At 40.4% G+C, this 15,308-nt stretch overlaps 2 protein-coding genes and 1 long non-coding RNA gene across 5 annotated transcripts in view; 1 reads left to right on the top strand and 2 right to left on the bottom strand.

Annotated features, from left to right (window-relative positions):
* The window catches only part of DIDO1 (death inducer-obliterator 1), a 58,005-nt gene extending 54,809 nt beyond the window's left edge, over positions 1-3,196 (bottom strand). For both annotated transcript variants that reach the window (XM_080558019.1, XM_080558018.1), the window contains exons 1-3: positions 3,043-3,196; positions 1,396-1,533; positions 1,181-1,280 (exon numbers count right to left, since the gene is read on the bottom strand). The gene's annotated coding sequence lies outside the window, so the exon portion shown is untranslated. The remainder of the gene's footprint in view (positions 1-1,180; positions 1,281-1,395; positions 1,534-3,042) is intronic.
* Positions 3,197-4,555: 1,359 nt separating this feature from the next.
* Positions 4,556-12,264, top strand: GID8 (GID complex subunit 8 homolog). 2 transcript variants are annotated; one of them, XM_080558030.1, is made up of 5 exons: positions 4,556-4,714; positions 5,902-6,031; positions 7,210-7,406; positions 7,925-8,122; positions 8,452-12,264. In XM_080558030.1, the coding sequence occupies exons 2-5, from the start codon at positions 5,914-5,916 to the stop codon at positions 8,623-8,625; spliced, it is 687 nt and encodes a 228-aa protein (XP_080414156.1). In that variant the 5' UTR covers positions 4,556-4,714; positions 5,902-5,913; the 3' UTR covers positions 8,626-12,264. The 2 variants fall into 2 exon arrangements, with proteins under 2 accessions (XP_080414156.1, XP_080414157.1); XM_080558031.1 differs by lacking the exon at positions 8,452-12,264 and adding an exon at positions 8,314-8,439.
* On the bottom strand, positions 11,272-15,299 carry LOC308178873. Its single transcript, XR_013940014.1, has 2 exons — positions 15,172-15,299; positions 11,272-14,971 (listed from the first exon to the last, which is right to left on the bottom strand). It is a non-coding gene; the product is annotated as an uncharacterized lncRNA (long non-coding RNA).
* Between the last annotated feature and the right edge of the window lie 9 nt (positions 15,300-15,308).

Genomic DNA, 15,308 nt, shown 5'->3' with positions numbered 1-15,308 from the left:
ATCAAGCTCCACTGTGACTTATGCCCTCGGAAAAGCTAACAGTATAATTAATGGTTAACTTTAGCATCCAGGGGTGCTCGAAACAACGACACACCAAGGAAAAGGGAACATGCAAAACAAGAAATTGCACACCAACAGTGAACAGGGGATGCCTGCAATTCAGCAGTGAAACGAGCAGTGAAACTGAATTCAGCAGTGAAACGAGTATTAAAATCTTCTTAAACACATGTGGTAAGAGGCTTATACCATCTTAATGTAATAATCATTTTGCCTGCACACTCAGTGAATACTAACTAATGTACATCACACTTTTAACCCACAAAAAAAAAATCTTTGTGTTAAAGACTGCCTTTTAACGAAGACCATAGCAGAGTATCTATCTTTCCTGACTAAACACCTGTGTCTCCTTTGCTTCAGTGGTATCCTCAGCACCTCAACTCTCTGCTTCATTCCCTTCCCTTCCCCAATCTTTTCCTGTATTAAAGCCTGTTTTCCCTTAATTTAGGAAATTTACTCCTGGGTTACTGGTTTGAATCTGCATTGTCCTGGCAACACACAAACAGCTTTTTTCGTGATCTGTAGAATTCAAGTTTTGTCTTGGTTTAGGCATCCCCTTACATAACATGATCATATCTCCTAAGTGGTTTGAACTGAAAACACCACTGAGAAATCCTAGCAGAAAGATTAATGACTATCAATCAGCTTCTAAAATGGTCTAATAAGCACCTTATCTATCTCTCCTTCTTAAGTACCGGAAAAGCTTATGCTAAGATGTCTACAAAACCCTCAGCACTACTCTCCTTAAAACTTTTTTCCACTGCTTTCCAAAATCTTTTCTACTATTATGCACTCAATGCACCGAGACTTTCTTCTTCAGCTAATAGACCTGTATTTGTTTATCCCTTGAGTTTCCCTAATTGTCATTTTCCATATAAAAAAGAAAGAAGCCTATGTGCTGTATTTATGTTGTCTCACAAAAGACTGTTTAGGCACTACCATAAAACTATTATTTTGAACAGGCACTAAGGCACCTGTGCAACATGAAGATGATGTCTCCCCACATTTGGGTTCATATGGTGGAAAAAAGCACAGGGATGTCACTTTTACTCTCTCCAGCCTTTCCCTTCACAAAGACAGTAACCTTTTTCAGTGTTTAAAAGTCCTAAAAGATGATACTTACTTTATGCTCACCCGTTCTCAGTTCTTCTTCAGTGAGTGTTCTGGGGAGTCAGTTTCTACAGCCAGGTAAAAACTTGAGACAGAGTTAGCCCACGCAAAGTCTAGGGATAAGAGTAAACAAGCAAGTTCTCAACCCTACTCCATCTCTGCTTTTTAACAGATAATTTATCGCTAAATCAGAAGAGACTATATTCATTGGCTGTGCTCCAGCTTTACCTTTTTTTATGTGCGCAAAAAGGCCTGTGTTCCCAGAGTCCAGCACATCAGCCAATATAGATACAACAGGTATCAAAGCAGTTTATCCTCTCGGTGCTTGATTCTTCAAGGCTCCTGATGCATCATGTTTCATAAAGACTAGATGAAGAGAGAAGCGCTTTACCACGTGTTAATCATATTCACAATGAAAGCAATCCCCTCCCTTACCAAGGGACAGAAACTTAGAGCCTGTCCTCCCCCCACTCTCCCCAATTCTGGGTAAACTTGCTCCCCCAATGTGTCTTTTTACAGGGATTTTAGTGACTTCTTCATGAATTAGTGATTTTGACTTATTATTTACTCCACTTAACTCCAAATATCTGCCTCCAAAATACCTCTCTGAGGTTTATCAAATTATAAATCACATAAAAGTCCTATAAAATGCACTGAATTAGTTTAGCAGATACCCAAGTTTCTTTTATTCTCAATTTTGTAGTCTTTCCCCAAAGACCAACATTCTACATTATTATTGGCCTCATTACTATAAGATTCTTTTAGGACAGTGACATATGATAGCCATGGAAATATTTCTAGAAAGCAAGACAGTTTGCGTCTACGCGTTGTAATCGAGCTTTGAAGGCACAAAAGCATTGCGAAAGGTTTTCCCTAAGTAATAAAATAATTATTTGGTTCCATGTTTGTGGAATAAGCGATGTTTTTAACAGATGTTAGGCTTTAGTGCTAGGAAAAGGGGAAATGATATAGAGAGCTTTTGTCCTGAATTGTTGCAGGGCAACAATTGTTTCTATCTTCCTATTCCCTTCTACTTTTGTAAGGCTTAAAGAAAAGTCATGCAAGCCATACAGTATTTCTAAGTCTTTTAAGTATTCCAGAATATGAGCACTGTGAACCTAAGTGCTTCTCTTCACTAAAAGCTGCAGCAGGCATTATATATGGGATGATTAAACATTTATTCAGGGAGATACAAGTTTAAAATAAAGAAAAACAGAAGGTAATCTGGTAGATATGTATAAGGAAAGAACTAGCATAAAATATGCGTTACCTAGGGTACTGCTCAACCCCCCCCCGACACGGGGAGTTTTCATCACACCTAAAACATTAGCAGGGATAAATGGCCTGCATCAAGATAATTGAATAATAGCTTCATAAGTTATTGATAAACTTTGGATTTTACCACAACAGGCTAATGCTGCCTTAGAAGGAAAGAAAAAAAAAGTTTCACTACAAATAATAGCATTCAGTATTATTTAACCACACAAAAACAACTGATGCTTTAGAAAGGCACTTGGTTTTCAGGCTCAGTAAGAAAATGCTTCAACAGCAACACTCAGTATTTCCTTGTCGCAGTGATTGTAAGTCTTTTTCTCTCAAACAAATGTTCAATCCCTAACCAGGTTTGACGTTACCATAAAAAGCATGGGAAAACATAGAAAAATAAAAGAGAATACATCTAGTCATGATATTCTGCAAATAGGTTACAAAGTTCTGCTGCAGTTGGTCAGATACCCTAACCTATGAAAAAACAGTGGTAAGCACTGCACAATCAAGTGTGCTGCCAAAAATCAGCTCACACATTTTTTAATTTGCTCATTCAATATACCATCCTACTTTTTATAAAGCAATTATAAGCTATTCTTTGTTCTTTACCTGTAAATAGCAGCTGTGATAACAGTTACACACTGTCTCCTCTCTGCTTGGGGAGTTTCCCTCTACAGCAAGCTCAGGAAACCCTTCCAAGTAGGGGCACCTTCCTATTCTCTCTCCCTCTTAATGAGAATCTCCTGAGAAACTCCACCTTTTGGGGAGGAGCTGACAAGACTCAGTGAATCTAAATAAGAGATTTTACAGGGTTCAGAAGTACACGAAATAGAGTCTGAAGGTTTGTCTTTCCTTCTGAGTCAAATTAATTGACAGTATTTTTAGATTGATGCCCAAAGAAAAGCCCTCTCCAATCAATAGCGGTATTTACTATGCTGTAGCTTTCTTTGTCATATGACTAACAACTATTAGCATGTAGTACTTCCTATTTGAAGTTTGCTTTCCCAAAATTTGCGTTGTTTATAAACACTGAGGGTTTTTTTGGAGAAATAAGTTAAAATAAGCAATTATTGATTAAACTGTAGAGATTCTCAATTTCAGTGTAGGGTCAATTGTAATGGATGTGTTTTGGAAGCTATGTTTTATAGCAGAGTTACAGCAACAAGAGTGAAAAATGAGTAATTATAGCCTTATTCTCACTCTGTAAAAGTGAAATTACATTTTCCCAAGATGTTTCACTTGTAGTATTTCACACTCAAAAGTTATACCTCTTAATTCCCGTTCTCTATTTAAATATATAACTTGTAGTGTCTTATTGTCTTTCCTATGGAATGACTTGATTCCCAAACCCTTTTGGATCTAGCTGCAGTGAGTTTATTAATTCTCCCGAGCAGCCAATACAAACTTTGACAGAGATTGTAAATCAGAGCCCTCAGCTACTGCAGCTCACAACCCGGCATTGCAACATTAACTGGAAATTGGTGGAACTTTATGTTAATATGCCAGGCTGTGACCTATACAAGACCCATTTCCATCTGAATTATCCTGGAAGATTGGTAGGGCCAATTGGGCAGCAGTCAAGACTGAAATGGCTAGCATGTGCCAGCGCCAGCCACAGCTCAAGAATAACTGTGCTGGAAAGGCTGCTGGTGTGATGCCCGCTGTGTCTGCGTAGCAGTTCCACCCTCACTCAGCACAGCGTGCTTGCACTGCACCAGACCAGCGACACGATCAGTGACTTTTTAATGATTTGATGTTGCCACCTCTGCCAGAGGCTGTAGGCTACAGCTTGGTGTCCCTGTCCCACAGGGGGCTGCAACGTGACATGAATTTAAACGTCTGAGGGGAACAGGAGTGGCACAGCAGCAGGTGCAGGCAGCATGGAGCCTGCTGAGGGCAGGCAAGGAGCAGACGAGGCCTGGCCCCGCCGCCTGCACCACGCTCACGGCGGGCTCGCCTCGGCGCCCCCCAGGCTGCCTCAGGCGGCCGGCGGCCATCTTGTGGCCGGGCTCAGCCGCCCCGCCTCTATGGTAACCCTGGCGGACTCGCCCTCCCTCTCTATGGTACCGAGCCGCCCCACCTCGGCTCATCTCTATGGTCCTACCGCCCCGCCGGGCGTCTCGCTGGTTGCGTTTTCTCGCACCTCTCTGGGCGCTGATTGGGGGAGAGAGGGGGAGATCTCGCGAGAGAGACAGCGAGTTCTCGCGAGAGAGCCCTGCGCGCGGCGCGGCCTGGCGGAGGCGGCGGCGGGGCCCGCGGTGGTGCCGGAGCGCGGCGCGCGGTAAGATGGCGGCGGCGGCGGCGGCTCCGCTCCTTCCCCCGGGCCCCGAAGCTCGGCGGGCGGCCGGGGGTGGGCGAGGGGGAGGCGCCGGGCTTGGGGCCGGCGAGGCCGGGAGCTTCGGTGGGCCGGGCCCCGGGAGGGCCGGGCCGCGGGGGGCAGCGTCTCGGCGGGCCCGGGGCGGGTGTGGGGTGAGGGAAGGGAGAGGCCGGGGGTCCCCGGGGGGAGGCCGGGGGATCCTGAGGGGACGGGGCTGGGGCTGGGGCTGTGGGGGGATCGCGGAGTCGCGTTCTCTCGCCGTGTGGTTAGGGAGAGCGGGCCCGGGGGGTGCTGTGCCGCTCCGGGGGCCTTTGGGTGCCGCCTGCCGCTGCCCGGGGGGCGTTGGGGCTGTGGAGGCGGTTTGGGAGCAGGGGAACGTGTGGGGAAGGAGCCGCGGTGGGAGCGCGCCCTGCTGCTCCTGGCTGCCCGGGAGCCATCGGGTGCCTGTTGCTGTTGTTGTCGCCGCCTTCTCCTCCCCCTTTCGCCGCCCCTGTCGTAGTGGCTGGAAAGTAGAGGTGGTTAAACGCCGGCTTGCGTTTTAGAAAAGCGCTTTGATTCCAAGTCTGGAAAACGTGTAGTTGAGAAAAACGCTCGGAGATAATTTATTGGCATTGACAGGGTAGTTTTGGGAACAGCCACGCTTAGCTGGTATAAGCTTTTCTGCTGTACGTTGGATAAATTACCTTGTGCTGTTTCGTAGCCGTATAATATACCTATCTATCTAGTCCAAGTTCTGTTGAAAACTTGAGAGCAAATGTTGTTTACACAAGTTTTTCTTCAGAGGTTTGTTAGAAATTTTCTGGATAAACCGTGGTTTATTAGTGCTACATCATGGCACTGTGTGTCCTGTATAACTTTTATACAAGATTTGTTTGGACTGGAATTAAGAGTAAGCGCAAGAAGATGGTATTAAAATTTTGTGTTCTGATGATGGATGAAAGCAGCCTTAGAAACTGACTAGCAGCTGTCAAAGTGCAGGAAAATGGAGGAGAAAAATGTAAAAGTGGTTGAGATAAAAGGATGTCTTTGGGATTGTTAATTTAAAAGACCTCATAAGAAAGATAAAAAGATAGTAGTAGCACTCTTTGTATACATTAAACTTGCTTTTAATTGAATTGTGCTAAATGAAATGCTTTTTTTCTTCTTTATAGTAAGAGTTCAGGATGAGTTATGCAGAAAAACCTGATGAAATTACGAAAGATGAATGGATGGAAAAGCTTAATAACTTGCATATTCAGAGAGCAGACATGAACCGCCTTATCATGAACTACCTTGTGACAGGTAACAATGAGTAGTAATGCTGGGAGGCTCTTAAGTGCATGCTGTTTATTTTATCAGGACAGATTATATTGGTTAGAATATGTTACTACATAGAGTGAAGTTAAGGATTTTAAAGTTTCGGTGACTGCTGTTGGCTTCTCTTAGCAGCGTACAGCTGCTCTTGTATTTACTTAAGTGGACATTGACTCAATTATACTAAATCAGAGACTTAGCAGATATCATGCAATAGAAATTACACTTGCTGACCTTAATTCTCGTGCTGAAAGATAAAAAAAAAAAATATTTTTTGGAATTCTGTTAACAAAAATGACCTGCTTTTGTATAACTTTTTTTGTGCAATTAAAACAGAACTCAAGACATGTTGCTGCTGTTAAATAGCACTCTTAAAGCTGCACAGAACACCTATCAGAAGCAAACTTTAACTGTCTAGAAAGACTCTGAAAGAGCACTGTTCTCAAAATAATTGAGACCAAAAATATTAAGCCCTTCAGCACCATAGCCTCACTTTATTCGTAAAGCAATCAAAAACTCTTGGAGGTTGTCCCTAGCAATTATGATGCATACCATCGGAGTAAGCTATACCAGGGTGGAGGCATTTATATCTGATCTACACCCCTGTTTACGTTGGTGCATGGCTGGAGTTTCTGGGATGAGGGAAGAGCATCTTAGTGGCCTAGTAACGTATGCTAAATCACTTCTGTGTGTATGAAGGCATAAGTTAAGGTTTAGAATAGATGTTACAACTTTTTCTCATACTAACACTACATTTTTTAGAAAAGCAAAATTAATCTTATTTTCCTGTTTATTCTTAGTAAAACTGTATAAAAGTGAATGGGATAGAGGGAGAAGCAAAACCACCCAAATTTTGAAAATGTGAGCCCATTTTGGAATAATTACACTGCTCTGTTAAAGCTTTAAAGTTAAGAAGTATCGGAATACATCTGGCACACATCCTTAGAGAATGAGGGCACTTGAGTTAAGAATGAACTAGGCGTGTACTGCTAGATGCGTGTTGGATTAGATACTTACATAAATAATTTTTCAGAAGTTCAGAATTCCTATTTAAAAAAAAAAAACAACACCAGCTTAAATGGAAAGATTTCAGTATTGCTCATGTGTTTTTGTGATTTAAGTTGCTTGATGAAACTGACTTTATGTGTAAAATGTTTCTGTTTCAGAGGGCTTTAAGGAAGCGGCAGAGAAATTTCGAATGGAGTCTGGAATTGAACCCAGTGTTGATTTAGAGACTCTTGATGAAAGAATAAAAATTCGAGAAATGATATTGAAAGGACAGATTCAAGAAGCCATTGCATTAATAAACAGCCTCCATCCAGAATTGTTAGATACGAACAGATACCTTTACTTTCATTTGCAGGTAAGGACAGGTGGCAAACTTTATTTTTGTTCTACAGGTTGCTGAAGGACTGGAAAAAGTAGTTTGACTTTCAGGACTATGTTAAAGGGTTTGTGACTGAATGTGGGTGCAGTTTCAACTGATTGTTCTTGGAATCATTTTGTAGCAGTGGGAAATTTTGTGGCATGGTGCAGTAACTATCATATACAATTAATTAGTAACATGAAAATATCTAACAGCAAGAATGGTCTGTGATCTGCCAACCTCAGAATTATCACTAATCTGGATTTCTTGTAGTTCCTTTAGTAACATATGTTTCCAAAACATGTAACTTGAAAGCATCAGGTCACCTTTTTCAGTAGATTTCGTTAACAAGTCAGTTGTTTAACACATTTAGAATTGACTTTAAACTGTCAAATTACGCATTAGCATTTGTCTCAAATTACATGCTAATGACTGAAGATTATGGTCTTGAAATACTGAAGAAGTTTATTTGTTTAGCTAATATGCCTGTGCCTTTTTTTTTTTTTTGTATGTAGCAACAGCATTTGATTGAACTGATTCGGCAGCGTGAGACAGAAGCAGCTCTAGAATTTGCTCAGACCCAATTAGCAGAGCAGGGCGAGGAGAGCCGGGAATGCCTGACAGAAATGGAGCGTACGTTGGCTTTGCTTGCCTTCGATAATCCTGAAGAATCACCGTTTGGAGACTTGCTTAACATGATGCAGCGACAGAAGGTAGTACTTTTCTCAAAAGGAAGTTGATATCTTTTATTTGTTTCTGCTAAAAATCATGTCCAAATATTTTTGAAGTGTTTAGAAAAATGTATGTAGCAGTATTCAAAAGAACAGAAGTATTTCTTAAGCAGGATTCACAAAACTGATGTTACCGTAATCAACTATTTGGCTCTCTCCCTTGTTTTCTCCAGGCTTTTAGCATATGGAGCTTTGTCGTGGCCACGTTCTGAGGGACCAACAAGCTGTGTGTGACGTTATCCATGTCTGTGTGACGTTACCAGTGTTAATCGTAGGAAAACTACCGCTAAACTCCAGTATTTCTTTTCCAGGTTTGGAGTGAGGTTAATCAAGCTGTTCTAGACTATGAAAATCGTGAATCAACACCCAAGTTGGCAAAATTACTGAAACTACTACTGTGGGCTCAGAATGAGCTAGACCAGAAGAAAGTGAAATATCCCAAAATGACAGACCTCAGCAAGGGGACGATTGAAGAACCCAAGTAAAATGTGTGCAGATGGACATCAAACGATCATAGTACTGCACAGTATACATTTATATCAGTCTGTGACTGAAATATTTTTACTACAGTACAGCACTCAATTCAGATTTTTCAATGAACATCTAATTTGAAGGGAGAAAAGTCCCTTTTAAATGCTGCAAAAACTGCATTGAAAGGCGCTGTATCTCTGAAAGTCTGACTTAGGCTATGCACTATAATACATTTTTAAAAAACAATTAAAGAAGACAGGAAAAATAGCATTTTTAAAAGTACAAAACTCAAACTTTCCAATTGGCTACTGATGCCTAGTTTAGTGGCCAGTGAGTTAATATGGAGTTATATTGGCAACTATTCAGTTACGTTTAACTGTCTCCTGTTTGAAATATGTATATAGAACAGTGAATATTTTCTACCTTTAAGTTATAGTCAGATATACATTCCCCTTAAAAGTAACTGGTCAAGTTTTCATCTATAAACTTTGCAGTAAGGTCAACCTTTTGCCTAGGAAATAGTGTACAAACTTGTAAATCTTAATTTAAGGACTTTTTTTTCCTTGTTTCTGAATTTTTGGTGCTTTATATGGTGAGAGCTATGTTCATAATGGATCAGTGACCCATCTTTTTCACGAGGAGTATTGTTGGAAGTAAGTTCTTTCTTAATTTTCATGAATGACCAAAATGGCCCGCAGAGGTGTTTGAGAGTTTTTCTGACAGGGACCTTTCCCCCGCTGTGTTGAATTTGCAGCTGTAGGCGCTGCAGTGATTCCAGCAGGCTACTGAAGCTTTGACAGCCACTGGATTTTTGTTAAGCTAAAAGATGTACTTGTGCTAGGAAATGACGTGGGGGGAGAGATGCTCATTGAAGCCTCTGATGTATCATCTTGTGCAGGATCTGCCTTTATGCTTGCTGAATAAGAATCGTAGTTTTACAGCTACTTGGGCTATTTTTATGCCTTGAGCGGAGCAGGGCTGTCTTTAAAGACCGAAGTTTCCATTTTCTCCATCCTTCCGTACCTTTCTGAAGAGATGCAGTTCATCTTCACCTGTATTACTTTGTTTACTGACTGTCCTCACTCCAGTTAGGATTATAGTTTTAACGTTTTACATGTGAAGTCCAGACTTTCAAGTCAACAAATTGTAATCTTCTGGGTATGGGATGTTCAGGTCGACTTAATTTTACAGCACTGTTCACTGGTACACAACCGGTGGTAGAAAGCACTAATCTTGCCAAATTGATCTCTAGATTTTTAGGTCCGTATATCAAGTTATTAAAGAATTGCTGAACAAAGACCGACCTGATGGGTGAAGTAGCTTAACATCACGAAACACTGGCAGTTGTCATACCAATCCCATACTGTACATAATCTAGTCTAGTATCGTAGATATTACCCTGTAGAATGAAACTTAGTTTTCACTTAATTTTACTGGAATACTTATGCATTAAACTGTATAAAGCTTTGCAGATACACCTGATTTATGGAAACTAACAAAACCTGTTACTGATTGCATTACTGTGAACACTGTTTACTTGTGTAGCTATATTTTGTGGGGGGAAACCGTTGTTTGTTAAGCAGCTATTAGAGATGCAGAGCACCAAGGTTAAGCTAGATGATGGATATAACAAAATGATTTGTTCCCATTTATTAATGATAGTTTTGTTCTGCACTTTTAAGGCATTTGTGGCATGGAGGTCTTGAAATTGACACATAACAAACAAGCTATCAGTTACCCCCCAACTACAACAGCAGTCTGGCTTTCCTTCACCCAGACTGGTTATTCTAACACCAAAATTTTAACAGTTGTATTCTCTCTCTCTCTTTTTTTTTTTTTTTTTGGCTTTTTCCAGTCGGTTGATGTCTGAAAACCATGTATAACTTTTAGTTTGTGAGAAACTGTATGGTTAATGTAACATTGTTTAATAACAAACTGCAGAAACAAAACTGGAATAGCTCTAATTTCTTGACGTATAACTGATCAGCTTTTCCTCCATTCTGACACTCGTCTACTAAATGTCATCTAAAGCTTCTCCCGGATGAAGTGGAAAGTGGTGCGTTTTTGTGGCATGACTAGCATTTTTCTCCATGAGAAATGCAGTATTACGTCCTGGTTGAGAAGTTCACTGTACTTCTAGAACGCTACATTAATTTCATATAGTATTTGGGCAGAGATTGAGCATAGATTACTTGAATTTTCACTAGCTTGTTTTTTTTCCATTAAAAATAAACATGTTTTTTAAGGAGTTTAATATAAAATTAGTATAGAACTATTTCACTTTGTTTTTATGAACATGCCACATTGATAAGCAGCTTTAATCTGTAAAGTTTTTGGTAACTGCAAGAAAATATTCGAAAGCTATGCATTTTAGAGAAAGCATAAAGGTAGTCATAATGGTACTTCTAAGGATCTTTATATTAGTGTATATAAAATAGTTTGCATATACAAATATAATATATAATCTGTTTGAAATATTCTTGAATGGTAGGGGCTGTGAAACATATTATAATTTATGGAAATATTGTACACAGTAAACAGACCTCTGTCAGTACACGAATGAACTTTTGTCATATGCATGAGAAATGTCTTATTTGGTGACTACTAATGAATGGGATTTTGTTAACCCATTTTTGTTAGATAACCACTTTAACAAATACTATTAAATGCCACTTTGATCAGTTTGCTTTAGTGTAAAAATACATATTTTGTTTCACTTAATTTGGAACTGAGAATACGAGATTAACTTTTGTATGAAGATTTGTTCCAAACACGAAGGTGGCAAACAAATCTGGTAATTAATTGTGGCACACTACACTCATTCTTCCCCCAGCCTTTCCTTTGTTGAAAGAAAGCAAGATTTTTTTCATTAATGCTATGAACATAACAAAGTTGGGTTGTAAAATATTTTGTCTTATATGCCTCTGCAAAAAGACTTTATATCAAGTGTGTTTTGATTAGGCTACGAATCTCACTCCTTCTCCAAAACCTATCGCCTCCCTAATGACTGTCTCTTGGCTGTTACTATGTTTCTTTTCTGCCTGTCAAATCTAAGCTAAACTCTGGTTGCTTCTGTTGTACAATGGAGTGATTTGTAAAAGGTTGTGGATAATGGGTTTCCATGAAGATGAAGTACTGGCAGTACTTTCTGAGAAATACTTACTGAACCGTTTAATTTTATCTAGCTGGAAAACCAGAGGCTGTTGCGCAGAAACTTAACAGCAGAATTTTAAGTAAAGCATTTCCTCTCAAGACTTTTGAAGAGGCAAACATACAGAGCTTGAAACCAGGTGAAGTACCTCTCTCAGTCTTAAGATGATTTCACTGAAACACTTCTGCTCCTTCCACCCGCATTAAAAGAAAAATTGAAATGAATGTGGAGAGCACTTATGTAGCATTAAAAATCTGTGAAATTACCTGGAAATAATTCCGTCTCCTTTCCACTCCTTGTACATATAGGGGAAGCCATTACATTATTCTAGGGTGATTTTATTGTTTTTAATTTGTAAAATTTATGCTTTGTATGCTTGAATATAAGCTTAAAAGCATTACTTAAAAATTCCTTGACTAGTAGATGAGTGTTGCTCAACTTATTTCAAACCATTTTCTGTCCAAGTTCATTATGAAGCTTATTAAATTGAGTTGGAGTGTGATCCCTGTGTGTCTTATCTTCACGGGTTGCCAGGCCTCCTGTTGTCAGCAGCTGAAAGCATCCTTCAGATACTTGGCTGAATATAAAATGATAACAAGGAATACTTTGCCCTACGTCTCCCTTTACACTACAGCAAGTTGTGATGGGTTCTAACCTGCACTGTAGATCTTCTCCGTTTTGAAACAGCTGGTCAGTATTAGTTTCTGCCATAAAGTTCTTAATGACAAAGGAACAGTAGAATTCATGAGCAAAGCTGTCTGTCCCTAGCCCTGCTTGTCAGGTAGTTCACATTACTTGCACAGCTTTATGGGGCCAAAAACCAAAGCGTACGAACAGGACCCTCTATTCTTTCCCCTCTGGCTTTCATATTATGAAATAAAGGACAAGGTTGGCCAAAGTACTGGTGGGCTACACACCGCTACCTTCAGGCACTTCAGAACCAGAAAATCCTGTGGGGTTTTTTTGTGTTCCATGTGTTAAGCTGGAATTCCGATAACATGCTTCTACCTTATACCCACCTGGATGAATTTGTGCACGGGAGTTGCTGTTCGTTTAAAAACAATCTCCCTTTTGTCAACTTCTCTGATCATTTGCTTATTTTTCAGCATATAGCTGTGTGCAGCAATTTTGCAAATTTCTGTTGTTTGGCGCTAGAAACCACCTGCATTTTCCTTGGATTGGGAATAAGTTATGTTAAAACTGCTCATACTTAGCAGGGCTCTTTAAAGCTGCGGTCAGACAGTTCCTTCAAGAAACAGTTGTCTTTTATGGAATGTGTGAGCCTATTTCTCTTCTCACATCCTCTCAGAAATACATAACTGCATCATGGTTTGTGCTCAACTTCATAAAATACCCACATAATATAGCCATCGTGTGGGTAAAATTCAGTCATAGTAAACGTCTGCTTGAATACTAACCAAATAATTTGTTTGATTTAATCTTTGGACAGATAAAGCTGAACACAGAAAAAAACGGGAGATTGTGTTCTTGAGTAAGATTATTTTCTGAAGTCAACACCTGTCTAATGTGTTATTTCCATTTGCTATTTAATCAGCCTGATGGGAAGTTTACTTCCAGAAAGTTATGAAGCAGTGAAAGCAATAATGTGTGTTCTTTTACGTTTTAAACATTTATGTGCATGTGGTGGATGTTAGAAGCTGGCTGTTAATTTTACACTCAAACGCATTTTCTAACTGCAACTATTTTTGAAAGTAAAATTAGATCTTTACATTAGAAACAAATTAGTCAAAGAACCTTTTGATTGAAGAGGTGATGTTGAGCAGTAGGGAGGAACTGGAGGAGTACAAATACAGAAAACTTTGACGTACTCAATTTCTAAATTCAATCAATTTTAGTAAGTTAATAAGCCAACATTGCAGTGTCAGTGTTGGATGTGTGTGCATCCTATAGAAATGAGACTTAACATAGTAACTCAAGTATGGGTACAAGATTTTATTTGTGAGTGCTGTATTGTGCCCAAAATCTCGTCTCTTCCATTCTTTCTTGACCTTATTACCTACATTTCACTTCAGTACTTACATCAGCACTCATCTCCCCTCCTGCCTGGAATTAATTTAACTCCAAACATATACGCTACTTAAAACAAAACCACCACAACAGAAACAACAACTATATATACAGCCCTTATAACAGATTGAACAATGGTTTTGATTTTTGGCTGCATTTTTTCATGACTTGGCTCCTTCTTCTGGAAACAGACGCAGTAACAGAATGAATAAAAATACCTTCTTTGCATAGTTTCTAATTTCCTGTCCAAATAATTGAAGGAAAGCCTACAATCTGATGAAGGTTGAGCCCTGGGGTTACTCTGCACAGCTCCCCCCAGTTTCCACGTGCCAAACTTGTCGGCATTGTTTGCTTTCTGTATGGGTTGGAGGCCTGTACAACTTAAGTGGCTGTGCCAGATGCCTTTTTGGGGAGACCTCTTTCCTTGGAGGAAGAAATGCTGAGGCAAAGAACATAGTATGTTTTTATGATTTTTGCTTTTGTCAGCCCTAGGGGCCTCCTGGTTCTGGAGTTGTTTCTATGAAGTGCAAACAACATTTTACTGCTTCATCCTGTAAGGTTTAGCTCAATAATGCTGTTACTTCTCCTGATTTAAGCTAACTGCTTTTCAGGGACTTAAAAAGCATTCCTCTTTGGAGAAGAATGAGTGAGTTAGCTGAGTGCTATTCTGCTGAAGTCTTAATTTTATTGAACGTTTACAGGTTGCTGGCTTTCCTGGCTGCAGATGGGAGAAGCCTGCTGTGCACCTGTGCCCTGTACTTTTTAGTGTAACCCAGGAGCTTCAGTACCTTTTTCCCAGCCATGTATGCCCTCGGCAGGCTGTGCGGGAGCTCCTTCTCCATCCTTTGCTGACCTAGGGTTTGCCGTGCCTGCACCCAAGCTGCTGTTGGCCACCTGTACAACATCTTAACAAAGCTCCTCCACCTGCTCATTCATACTCCTGAAGTGACTCATTCCTCCTCTTGTTTTGGACTGGGATAATCATTATTTTAATCATCTATTTCCATAAGGGAGCCTGATTACATCTCCGTGACACTTACAGGAAGGCAACGGCTCTGTCCAACAGAGTTCAATCGGGCTACGACAACGCTGATTCCTGTTCATTTTCTCCCTAAATTTGGGTGGGACTATTGTATTCACTTCTAAATCTTAAGCAGAGAGAGATGTTTCTGCTGGCAAACCTGAAAAATAAATCTGAAAGCTGGAGGAGCAGGGGTCTGTCCCTGACGCCACAAGCAGCATTGCAACTTTCGGGTACAGGAGGGACAAGACAGGCATGCAAAAGAAAAAATAATTTTAGTTGAAAAGTCAGTAAAATTTAATTTTAGTTGAGACATCTGTTACCCCTTCACCGTGTTGCTGCGGGGGTGCAATTACTTACCGGAGGGGGGGGCAGAAATTCGTAATAACTAAACCAAAAGGAGCCCATCGGTCCGACGTGAGGGCTGAGGGCTGCACAGAGCCGGGGGCCGCGGGTTCGAGGCTGCTCCGGTCCCGGTCCCGGTCCCCACGGGCCCC

Source organism: Anser brachyrhynchus (genome assembly GCF_964034855.1).
Source record: "Anser brachyrhynchus genome assembly, chromosome: 16".
NCBI classification, from domain to species: domain Eukaryota; kingdom Metazoa; phylum Chordata; class Aves; order Anseriformes; family Anatidae; genus Anser; species Anser brachyrhynchus.
Note: the sequence above shows the minus strand (reverse complement) of the source record. Positions and strands in the feature narration are given on the sequence as shown.

Coding starts and splice junctions, on each gene's coding strand:
- GID8 (XM_080558030.1), top strand. CDS start 5,914: ATGAGTTATGCAGAAAAACCTGATGAAATTACGAAAGATGAATGGATG. Junction 6,032..7,209: donor CATGAACTACCTTGTGACAG/GTAACAATGAGT, acceptor TTTCTGTTTCAG/AGGGCTTTAAGGAAGCGGCA. Junction 8,123..8,451: donor ACATGATGCAGCGACAGAAG/GTAGTACTTTTC, acceptor TTTCTTTTCCAG/GTTTGGAGTGAGGTTAATCA.